This window comes from Lutra lutra, chromosome 14 (genome assembly GCF_902655055.1).
Source record: "Lutra lutra chromosome 14, mLutLut1.2, whole genome shotgun sequence".
Taxonomy (NCBI): Eukaryota; Metazoa; Chordata; class Mammalia; order Carnivora; family Mustelidae; genus Lutra; species Lutra lutra.
The window spans coordinates 39,233,703-39,246,288 of NC_062291.1; the positions used below are offsets into that span (position 1 = coordinate 39,233,703).

Below are 12,586 nucleotides of genomic sequence, written 5' to 3' on the forward strand. Positions count from 1 at the left end.
ATAAATAAAAATCTTTTTTTAAAAAATCAGAGGCCCCCTTTGTCCTCTTCCACCATTCTGCCTGGACTCAGCCAACTCCAATCCATCCCTGGCCTTCCCTGTAGGTGTCTCATTCTGAGTCACAAAGAACAAGCCGGAGCACTCGGTATGTGCCTGGTATCCCTCCAGCCCGCCCAGACCTTCTCAGAGTCCTCACTACCACCTACCTGCACATGAGCAGCACATTGTCAGCACACCTCAAGAGAGATGGAGAGAGGGCACTCTGTGCAAGGCACCAACCCTCGGGAGGCATGTCCGCCCCGGGGAACACAGAGCCCATTCATTCACCAAATGCTCAATGAGCACTGTGCTAGGAGGTCCTGTGGGTGCAGCAGAGAACGGAGACAGAATCCCTGCTCTCGTGAAGCTCACAGGAATAGGGGGAGAAGAACAGAACTAAACTAATAAATGTGAACTGCATCAGGTCATAAGCACACTACGGAGGGTGACTGGGGTGGGGTGGACAGGTGGCTGTTGTGGTACAATGGGGGCGGGGGGAGTCTCTCTGAGGTCACATTTGAAGAGAGACCTGAAGGAAGTGCAGAGTGTCTCAGGTAGAGGAACAAGTGCAAACCGTACCTGCACTCCACCCCCTCCCTAAACTTCCCTGGGTATCAAAGAGACTGATGGAAATGAGTCGGACGGATAGGGAGAGCCATCAACGAGCACTAGGCACCTTACATGTCTGAGCTCAAGCTTTTCTTGAATGCACTAATTACCACATTCTGACTACTCATAGCAGCTGATATTTATTGAGCACTTGTCACAGGGAAGGTACTATTTATATGGATTATTTCATTTACTCATCCCAACAACACTATTAGAAATGGACTAATAACTCATTTTCTAAATGGTGAAATACAGTCTCAGAGAGACTAAGTAACTCACCCACATCCCCAAAGCTACTAAGTGATGAATCCAGATTCAAATTAAGACTCTAGACCCGTATTACTTCCTTTCTACCAGGGTCAGAAAAAACGAAAGTCACCAGTACCTTGTCCCAACAGAGGGTGGGAGCAGCCATCCCCCTGCTCGGGTGAGGAGAAGCACTTAGGAGTCACAACTGATGGGTTAGAAACTCTGGTGGGGCTGTGCCAGAAAGCGGATTATGGGCCACTTTTTGCACTGTGGCCAAAATTAGCTTTCCAAGAGTGGGAGGGAAGAAGAGAAGCAAGAGAAAGACAGGTTCCAGTCATCTCTGCCATACCTCAGCTGCCAGCCTTGTCCTCCTGTCCTGGCTTCAACCCCTCCAACCCTGTCACTCTTCCGACCACCAGCTCATCCTGGTCCACTCAAGGGAGACCAGCACAATCTCTGGATACAGAGCCAGATAAATATTTCTATCCTGGCTTAGAAGGCAGCAAATAGAATGAGCCAGTGGGGTTTGGGGAACCTGCTCCTGACTCCAATGCTCAGACTAAAGGCAAAAGCACTCCAGAATGTCTCCCTCCCTCTGTCCCCTTAATGCCACGTCATCCCCCAAATGGCCATTTTCCATTCATCACACCTCAGGGTAGACAGAGGAGTCACCCAGAGGGAACGATGGCTCTGGGAACAGCCCAAGTCTCAGGGCGTAAGGGGTGAAGGAGGCAAGGACATGATACCAGCCTGCACAGATCAGGGACACTCAGCCCACAAAGGCCAGAGAGGAAAGCTCTTGCTCTCACCAGCAATGAGCTGCTGCCTCTGCCCCTTTTCCTTCAGCAGCAACAACAGCATCCTCCCCGTTGCTTTGCGTGGTGCCCCCCAAAATACTGACCACCGGGGTGCCTGGGTGGCTCAGCCAATTAAGCATCTGTCTTCAGCTCAGGTCATGATCCCGGGGTCCTGGGATTGAGCCCCACATTGGTCTCCACGCTCAGCAGGGAGTCTGCTTCTCCCTCTCCCAGGTCATGAGCGCTCTCTCAAATAAATCAATAAAATCTGGAAGGAAGGAAGAAAGGAAGAAAGGGAGGAAGTGGGGGGGAGGAAGGGAGGAAGAAAGAAAGAAGAAAACTACTGACCACCACGCTGGGTCCCCATGAGTCTGAGACCACGGAGAGCTGCTTATCTCCCTCCACACAACATTCCTGCTGAATGTGAACCCACCGGGACCCTGGCCACAGGGAGGGGGGTACAAAGTGCACAGGGCACAGGATCAGAAGCTGGATGGACCTGGGTTCTCCCTGGTTTGGTCACCCACTAAGAGGTGGCCGAGGTGAATTATTTTCCTGAGCCTCAGCTTCTTCATCTACACACCAGAGCTATAGAAAGTCTTCATCTGTATCTCGCAGACTGTCGTGCTGGGGAATAAAGTTACAGGTGCTGAAAGTGCTTTGCAGCTGGAAAGGAACTGCTCACAAACACAAACCTGCCCGAGACCGATGGCCCCTGCTCCCTGATGCCCCTGTGCACTATTCCCAGCTGCCTTCACCCCGTCCTCACTGCTGGCCTCTTCTCTTCCAGAAACTCCTCCTTTTCCAGTACTCTTATTCAAAACACAATGCTGCAACAAAACACAAGGAAATGAGTAAAAAGCAAGGACTGTGTTAGATGCCAACATGACCCAGTGTGATCTATAGACTCAGTGCATTCCCTTTCAGAAATCCCATGACCTATTTTGCAGAAATAGCAAAACCCACTTGAAAATTAAAATGGAGTCTCAAGGAACCCCAAATAGCTAAAACAATTGTAAAAAAAGAAGAATGAAGGCAGAGGACTCACACTTCCTAATTTCAAACCTTGCTATGAAGCTACAATAATCAAAACAGTGTGATACCAGCACAAAGACGGCAAATGTGCCAGCAGAACAGAAATAAACCTTCCCACAAATGCTCAAATCACCCTGACAAATCACCCTAGGTGCCAGCGCTAGTCAATGAGAAAAGAACAGTCTTTCCAAGAAATGATGCTGGGAAAACTGGATATCCACATGCAAAAGAGTGAATTTGGACCCCTATCTAAAACCATAAACAAAAATTAACTCAAAATTAATCCACATCCTGAAGATCAGAGCTAAACTTATAAAACATGATTAAATATAGGGCTTCAAGACATTGAATTTGGCAATGATTTCTTAGATATGACACCAAAGTCACAGGCAATGAGAGAGAAAGACATAATGGGCTTTATGAAAACGTTAGAATTTTATACACTGAAAGGCACTACCAACAGAGTGAAAAGGCAGCCCACAGAATGGGAGAAAATATTTTCAAGTTACATATATATGATCAAGGATTAATATCAGACTATATACAGAACTCCTAAAGCAATTTAAAAAAAAAAAAACCGGATTCAAAAAGAAGCAAATGAGGGGTGCCTGGGTGGCTCAGTCAGTGAAACGTGCAATTCTTGGTTTTGGCTCAGGTCATGATCTCATGGTCATGGGACTGAGACCCAAATTGGGCTCCTTGCTGGGCACAGAGCCTGATAGAAAGTCTCTCTCCCTCTGCCCTCCCCACCCCCCAATATATGCGCACGTGTGCTCTCTCACTCTCTTTCTTTTCAAAGGTTTTATTTATTTCAGAGAGAGAGACAGTGTATGCACATGAACGTGGAAGCCGGTGAAGAGGGAGAGGGAGAAGCACTGAGCTTCCCTTCCACTGAGCAGGGAGCCCAGAGTGGGTGTCGATCCCAGAATCCTGAGATCATGACCTAAGCTGAAGACAGACGCTTAACGAACTGAGCCACTCAGGCGCCCCTCTCTCTTAAGGGAAAAAAAAAAGGCAAATGACGAATACTTGGGACAGACATTTCTCCAAAGAAGATATACAGCCAACAAGCACATGCAAAGATGCTCAACATTACTCATCCTTAAAGAAATGCAAATCAAAGCCACAAGGAGCTACTCCCTCAGCCAGCTTGGGGTGACTACCATCAACAAAGCAGAAAGTAATAAGTGTGGGTGACACGTGTGGAGAGACAAGAACCCTCCTGTGCTGCTGGTGGGAAGGTAAGACGGTATAGCCAGTGTGGAAACTAGTATGGCAGTTTCTCAAAAAATCAAAAATAGTATTATCACAGGATTCAACAAATCCACTTTTGGGCATATACCCAAAAAAACTGAAAGCAGGGTCTCAGGGAGATATTCCTATACCCATGTCAACAGCATTACTCACAATATCTAAAATATGTGAGCAACATGAGTGTCCATTGCCAGATGAACGGATAAGCAAAATGTGGGACATGCGTATGCTGCCGTGTTAGCCAGCCTTAAAATGCTAGGAAAGTCAGGGGCACCTGGGTGGTACCGTCAGTTGAGCATCCAACTCAGTTTCGGCTCAGGTAATGACCTCAGGGTCATGAGATCGAGCCCTGCGCTGGGTTCCACACTCAACACAGAGACCGCTTAAGATTCTCTCTCTCGGGACACCTGGGTGGCTCAGTCGGTTAAGCGACTGCCTTCGGCTCAGGTCAAGACCCAGAAGTCCTGGGATCGAACCCCGAACCGGGCTCCCTGCTCGGCAAGAAGCCTGCTTGCTTCTCTCTCTCCCTCTGCCCACAGCTCCCCTTGTTTGTGTTTTCCCTCTAGCTGTCCAAAAAAAAAAAAAAAAAATTCTCTCTCCCTCTCCCTCTCCCTCAACTGCTTGTGTTCCCTAAAATAAATAAATAAAATGTTGGGGGGAAAAAAAGCTAGGACATTGGGACATGTTAGACAACACGGGTGAGTGTTGAGGACGTTATGGTAAATGAAATAAGCCAGTCGCAAGAAGACAAATCCTGTAATTCCACTTACATGAAGTACTTGAAGGAATCAAAATCATAAGAGACAAAGTAGAATGGTGATTATCGGGGGCTGGGGTGAAGGGAAAAATGGGGAATTACTGCTTAATGGATATAGTTTCATTTTTGTAATTTTTCTAAAGATTTTATTTATTTATTTGACAGACAGAGATCACAAGCAGGCAGAGAGGCAGGCAGAGAGAGAGGAGGATGCAGGCTCCCCGCTGAGCAGAGAGCCCGATGCGGGACTCAATCCGAGGACCCTGAGATCATGACCTGAGCCCAAGGCAGTGGCTTAATCCACTGAGCCACCCAGGCACCCCATAGTTTCATTTTTGCAAGATGAAGAGTTCTGGAGGTAAATGGTAGGGATGGTACAACATTATGAATGTGTTTAATACCACTGAACTCTATATTTAAAAATGGTTAAGATGGTAAATATTGTTATACGTATTTAGCCATCAAAAAAAAAGACAAGGACTTTATTTCCCTCTCTATTATAGTTACCCCAAATCCTTGGGGACAGTTTGGGACTAACACAGTCCCGGTGGGAGACATCCCACAGCGCCTGGAAGACGTCAGTGGTAAGCCCACAGCCGCTACCCTGGACATGTGAAGCCCTCGGGTCAGAAAGGAGCGAGGGAAAGGGGCGGGCCAGATCTAGGACTTCCTAACAGGCAACCACACGGTAAGTATTGTTCTAGGCACATACAAAATCCTGGGACAGACACTCTGCAAGGATAGGGGAAGGAATAAAAATTTCTGGAGGAGACACGGAGACCACTTAGGGGTACAGGACGAGCAAGAAAATGAGATCTTCTAGACAGCAATGGGGTAGAGAGTGGTCAAAGCACTGGTCTGCAGCACCAAATGCTGGGGTAGGACACAGAAGGCAAAGAAACGTCTGATGTGGCCTTCTGGAGGTCAACAGGGCTCTGCCAGTTAAATAAGGCAATGACTGTCTCCGGTTTCTCCACCGGAACTGAACTTGGATCCGACCAGAAAAGGCAAGAGGTTCACTGTGAAAGAACCACCATGTCCCGTGACAACTGCCCCAAGCGCTGTATTAAAGAGCTTGAGGCCGCACCTGCACCTGTCGGGGAGGAAGCCCATAATGGGTTAGCTAAGTCTGCTGAGGGCAAGATGGGAAGGCATGCGCCATCTCCACCTGGGGGGCTCCTAAGGGCCAGTCAACAAGAATCGCTATTTCAGGAGTGCCTGGCTGTCTCAGTTGGTGCAGCATTTGACTCTTAATCTCAGGGTCCTAAGCCCAAGCCCCTGTTGGGTCTAGAGACTACTTAAAAATAAAATTTTAGAAAAAAAAAAAGTTGTGGGGTGGGTCTAGGTGGCTCAGTCAGTTGAGCATTGGACTCTTGATTTTGGTTGGTCCTGAGATCAAGCCCCACCTAGGGCTCTTTGCTCAGCTGGGGCCGGGGGGCGGGGGGGGGGGGGAGCGCGGGGCGCAAGGTGTGCAGGGCATTGTCTGTTTGAGATTCTCTCCCTTTGTTCTTGCATGTTCTCTTACTCTTTCTAAAATAAATAAATCTTTAAAAACAAAAAAAGAAACACTATTTCATGGTGCTCAGTTCTTAGCAAGCTTACTGTAATTTTTTTCAAAATATGTTATTTATTTGAGAGACAGAGAGAGAGCGCACATGAGCATGGGGAGGGACAGAGGGAGAGGGACAAGCAGACTCCCCATTGAGCAAGGAACCCAAAGTGGGTCTTGATTCCAGGATCCTGACAACATGACCTGAGCCAAAGTCAGATGCTGAACCAGGTGCCCCACAACGTTAGCATAATTGACTACCAATTGGAATTAACTCTAAAATCCAATCTGTTTCTCCATTCTTTAAATGACCAGGACCAAAAGGGCCCTCAGGGAAAAATAAAAGGACAGTGATCTCTCATGCATTCTTTTCTTTTGAGGTCCTGAGAAATAGAGAATGTAAAGAAGGGTTTGGCCCTTCAGGGGGTTCTGGGAGCCAAAGCAAATGATTTTCCTATCCAAGAAGAGGGAGGGGCACCTGGGTAGCTCAGTCAGTTAAGCCCTTCGGCTCAGGTCATGATCTCAGGGTCCTGGGATCAAGTCCCACTCCCAGGGCTCCCTGCTGCCCTCCCTGCTGCTTCTCCCTCTGCCCACCCTCCATGTGCACACTGGCACTCTCTCACTTTCTCTAATAAATAACATCTTTAAAAAAAGAAAAGAGCCCTAGGACACTTAATGCACCCTCCCTCTTGAATGAGGGGACACCATACAGGAGGGTTCACCCTTTGTTTACACAGCGCCTTTTGTGGATTTTAAAAAGGTGACCTCCAGAAGTGGGTGGAAAGAATCCATTCCTGAAACCGCAGGGACATTTTACACTGTATTATAAAAAGGACAGCTGCATGTACTCACCCGCAGTCACACAGGGGTGAGGAGGGGTGAGGAGGGGTGAGGAGTTTCTCAACACCTGTGGTTACAGACCCAGGGCACCAACGCACTCAGGCAGTGAGTGCTCCTCTCTGCCGCCACCCCACCTCCCACCAAATAAGGGGAAACACCTCAAACAAGTTTCCCCCTAAAAATCCTTCCATAATGTCCCAATTTCACACCTACTATTTCAGTGAATCTGGTGCTTCCATTTACCTTCAACCTGAGCACATAACCAATCTCACGTCCTAATGTCCAGGAAACACTACCATGGTCATTCTTCCCTCAAATGCAGAAAGCCACCCACCTGGGGCAGAATCTGGCCACAAAGGGTCTTCAAAGTGCCCCGGGTCAACCCCAGGAAACGGGGGAGGAAATCAGAGAAGTATTTCAAATGCACAAAGGGATATGGGTTATCTTTCATACACAGGCGGCCCTCAGGAGAGACAGTAACAAGATCTTGAGTAACAAGAGAAAATATTTCAACAGAGAAAAAGCCAAAATCCACATCCATGACCACAGAGCACAGCAAATGAAGCCAAAGTGGACCAGCCCCCGAAAATCCCAATCTTCTCCTAGCTCCTGGTCCACTGGCCATCAGCTAGGATCCCTGAGAGCAAAAACACCCAGCCCCCTCCCGGTGGGCAAGACACTCCCATGCCTGCGTCACTGTGCCTGCTCTCCCTAAACCCAGCACAAGGCAAACAGTGAAAGTTTGAAGAGTGGTGTTGGATCCCCATTTTCCAATTACCTTCAGTTGTGTCAGAGCTCACGAGGACCCCTGTCCTGCCTGGCCCTGACATTATGCAGATGTCCAGAGGAAGCACGACTGAGCCAGGTTACACGGACAGCTGGAGAGTGGAGACAGTGCCAAGGCCAGCTTCAGACCCCTCCATCACTATAGAACCATGCATGATAGAAATAATAGCTGTGAAGGGCTGAATTGTGTCCCCTCCAAAATTCACAGTTTAAGTCCTAAGCCCCAGTACCTCAGCATATGACTGTTAGAGATAGGGTAAAAGAGGTATTAACTTAACATGAGGTCAGTAATCTGGGCCCTAATCCTTATAAAAGGAGGAAGTCTGGACACAGACATGAGCACACACACAAGGACATGAAGACAGTCATCTACAGCCATGGGGAGTGGCCCAAGAAATCCCCCGCCAACACCTTGATTGGAGCCTTCTAGCCTCCAAGACTGTGAGACAATAAATGGCTGGGGTTTGAACCCCGCTGCGTGGGCTACTTTGTTATGGCACTATCACAGCTGTGACTGTGCCAGGCTCTGGGCTCCTTTTCTAATACAGACACCCAGTACAGTGCCAGCCATGAAAAATCATCAAATTGCTGTTATCTTACTTAAATTGCACGGTGCTCCAGGAAAGAGGTATTGCTATTATTCCCAATTTACAGACAGGGGCCCTGAAGCTCAGACAGATTAAGGAACAAGATCACTTAGCTGCACTCACCTCCAAGCCCTGCCCCTTTAACTATGGCCAAACTACCTCTAAAACAAACCCCTCGGCCGACCCTCACCCACTCAGCAGTCATAATATGATTCCCAGAAGGGCCCCACCCCCCAGATGACCAATCTCTGAGGCCACTGAGCCTTCTTCCCCAGCCCTCGGCCCCCAGCAAATACTCAGTTTTAAGGGAACTCAGGCTTTCTACCTTGTTACAGTTCTTGGATCTACCCCCCACCCTTTTTTTTTTAATGAGCATTGCTTTGATAATCAGAAAAAAAAATTATTCTTAAGGAAAAAATGTTAACACAGTTAAGGAATTCTGTAGAATCTTCAGGCTGTGAGCAAATAAGAAATCAAAAGGCATATATTTGGAACGACTATTAAGAATAAAAAGGGGATTGGGGCACCTGGGTGGCTCAGTAGGTTAAGTGTCTGCCTTTGGCTCAGGTCATGATCCCAAGGTCCTGGGATGGAGCGCTGCATCGGGCTCTTTGCTCAACGGGAAGCCTGCTTCTCTCTCTCCCTCTGCCTGCTGCTCCCCAGCTTGTGAGCTCTCTCTCTGTGTCAAATGAATAAATAAAATCTTAAAAAAAAAAAAAAAGAATAAAAAGGGACTTAAAAAAAACAAAACAAGCAGCCCTTGCCAGCATGCTATCCGCTGAGATAAGATAAGGGACTCAAGGGGCAGAAAGGAGAAGACCCCCAAGACCAACAGTCCCAGGCAGGTCATCTCCAGAAAAACATCCATTTTTAAAAGCATGTTCCATTTCAACACATTTCAGAAAAACAAAGAAGAGACCTTGAGGGGCAGACAAGCAGGCTCCAAAGCCACTCACAGCGTGCGTGCCTGCAGCTCAGGCCGCGGTCGCCCGTGGCTGGCCAGTGATCTTCATCGGAAAAATTCAGATCTCAAGTGACAGACGGGGCTCAGACAGGGGGCTACCATCAGCATGCAGCCCAGCCAAGTGCTGATTTTCATATTTCCTGAAGCCTGCTGGGCCCCCAGCTTCTTAGTCAAAATGGAAAGTATCAGACAGGATTTTGTGCAAATAGACACTTCCCTTGGGGGCAAACATTCTGAGTCTACAACTTGTTCTTTCATTTCCCGAGCTTTCTGTCCACAGCAACTACATCAAAGATGAGAGAGGGGGGCGGGGAGGGGGGCTGGGAGCACTGGGAGAGCAGAGCAAACTCAGAGTGCAGGAAGAGCTGGACGAGTTACCAGAAGGCGAAATGCAGCAGGAGCCTATAGGCTCAGCCCCCCCACAGTCCCAGAGAAATGACCATGCCGGTCCCCTCCTCCTGCAGCTCCTATGTGCATGTCCCCATCTGTGTTAGCCCATCTTGCCTCCAGATGACCTGAGAGAAAGAAAATATGAAAGAATATACCAAAAAAAAAAAAAAAAAAGTTTCAAGGTGGGGAGCAACAAAACTATGAGGACAGAGGAAAAGAAGCAGAATTCCCATCTGAATGGGGTTAGAGGAGTGGGTTAAAACTATTACTAATGCGGGGCGCCTGGGTGGCTCAGTGGATTAAAGCCTCTGCCTTCGGCTCAGGTCATGATCCCAGGGTCCTGGGATCGAGCCCCGCATCGGGCTCTCTGCTCTGCAGGGAGCCTGCTTCCTCCTCTCTCTCTCTCTGCCTGCCTCTCTGCCTACTTGTGATCTCTGTCTGTCAAATAAATAAATAAAATCTTTAAAAAAAAAACAAAAAAAACTATTACTAATGCTCATTGGGCAAAAGTGTTGAATGCAGTTTTAGTTAATGATACCAATTCTTCTGGAACCATTTTTCTTTTCAAGATTTTATTTTATTTGAGAGAGAGCACAGGAGTGGGGGTGGGGGGTGGTGGCGAGCAGAGGGAAAGGCAGATTCCCCACTGAGCAGGGAGTCTGAGGCAGGGCTTGATCCCAGGACCCTGGGATCATGACCTGAGTAAAAACCAAGAGTCAGACTGCGCCATCCGGAGTCCCTGGAGCCATTTTAAAGGGCCAGCCACTTTTTTATAGTAAGATCATTCCCCGGAGCCTCGTCCAATAGCCTCAGAACACAGCTAGGCATGTGCCCAAATTCACCTTTCTGTAATCAGCATGTGTGGGGCAAGTGAAATTCTGAGGCCAGGACTTCTGGCAGGACCAGCCCAGCCCCTACTACTCAATACATCTTCCTCTCAAGTTCCATACTTTAAACCCAATTAAACCGCATCACCTAATGTTTACCAAGTTCCTGTGAGGTGTGTGGTCTTTTGAAATGTGTGGTTGAGGTATGTCTGGGGCTTGCGTTTGGGTGGGAGAGTGATGGAAGGATTCCTTCAAGATAACTAAAGAATCGCCAAAATTGAAACATTCCAATCTCCTTGAGTCTCATTTCCCCTCTGGTGGCATCTCAAGGAGACATGGTAAAAACCCAGCCATGAAGAAGGGTGAGAGCTCCTAGGGGACCTCCCAGGCCTCTGCCAGGTAAAAGAATCCATGAAGTCTCTTGATACAGGCACTAGAAAACCACTGGAAAACACTGTCTTCAACAGCAACCAAAAGAGGAGAGGAATGATCCCTGCAACTCTGTGCCCCACACCCCCATCATCAAGGAAAGCGGGTCCACTACAGGCCCCCCAGCTCAGAGCTAGCTGCCCTGGGCCCCACCCGGTCCAGCAGGCCTGCGTGTGCAGCCACCTCGCCCATGCTGACGGCCACTCTGTCCACCAGCTCACCACAAAGGCCACTTGTTTCCCATGAGTGCCCAGAACATGGCTCAACCAGTTGGCCCAGTCGGGGACTGTGGTCCTGGTAGATGGGTGGTGACAAGGGCTCACTGTGACCTCAACAGACAATTAGCAAGGCAGTGTCAAGTTACCAAGCACCTGCCTGGCTAGGAGGCTGTAGGACTCAGCTTCCAGGGCCAGGAAGGGTCAGGCAGGGTCAGCTCCAGGCTATTTCTCCCTCACGTCTGTCCCTCAACGCCAAGCATCAGGTCCTCCGACACTGCGGGCTCACAAGGAGTCACAGGAATAACAGAGCAGCTCTTGGGGTGCAAGGTAAAAGAGTACAGTTCTCCAAGGGGGTACCCGGAAATGTGTAGGGACATGGTCCAGTAGATGCACGACGGGGAGGGGCACCACCAGCCCCCCACGGTGGAGGCCAAAGATAACGAGCATCTGAAAAGTGCGGAAAGATCCAAAAGCCAACGGCCCTGCTGAGACAAGCAGGGTCAACCCCAGGTCTCCCCGCTGCTAACCACACCTGATCCACCACACTCAGCACAAAACCACAGCAAACGAGACGGAAGAACCGAGAGTCGCAAAAAAGGAGTAAGTAAAGCTCTGGAGGAACAGACTACCGTCTCTACATGCCCAAAGGACGATGATGAGGAAAAGGAGAAACTCAGAGACAGACTGCAGCCGAAAACCAAGAGATAACAACTGGAAGGATCCACCAATGAGAAGGGCAAGCAGCTTCTCGAGGTGGGGTGCCCCCACCTTGCTGCCACTGAGCCACCGCAGGAGGCCACCCAGCAGGACTGCACGGCATATTCAGCTGCTGGGAACTCCTGTCCATGAAAGCCATGCAGGTGCCCACTCCACCATCCAGGCACCCCCTCAGAGCTCAACCGTTGCATCAGCCTCCTGATTCACCTCGTGTCTCTAGGATCCCAGCTCCACGACCAGCCACTGCGGACAAGGTCCCTAACACCTGTCTATTCCTCCACTTCCTCATCTGCAGAAGCCTGGGAGGATGAAGAGAATCCAGTGTCTCAACAGCAGAGCCACTCGCAGATTTTGGAATATCAAGGAGCACCAATCCCCAGAGTGCTCCCATAGCCCAGCTGGGCCATCTCCCAGCTCCCCGCAACCGCTGGCTACAAAACAAAGCCTGCCTTGAGGCTGGCATTCGAGGGTCTTCAAGGACTGAGCCCAGCCTATCCACGCCCCAACTGCTCCCCACCACCACCCAGCCCACTGGCCAG

The 12,586-nt window shown here is 49.1% G+C and overlaps 1 protein-coding gene across 4 annotated transcripts in view; it reads right to left on the minus strand.

Moving 5' to 3' along the window:
- DLG5 (discs large MAGUK scaffold protein 5) overlaps nt 1-12,586 on the minus strand; it is a 116,917-nt gene that overhangs the window by 75,584 nt on the left and 28,747 nt on the right. The window contains exon 1 of one of the 4 annotated variants that reach the window (XM_047702111.1): nt 7,908-7,974. The exons of the other annotated variants lie outside the window; for them this stretch is intronic. Within the exon in view, the coding sequence (XP_047558067.1) occupies nt 7,908-7,959 (52 nt within the window). The 5' untranslated portion in view covers nt 7,960-7,974. Of the gene's footprint in view, nt 1-7,907; nt 7,975-12,586 lie in introns of those variants that run through there. 4 annotated transcript variants of the gene reach the window in all.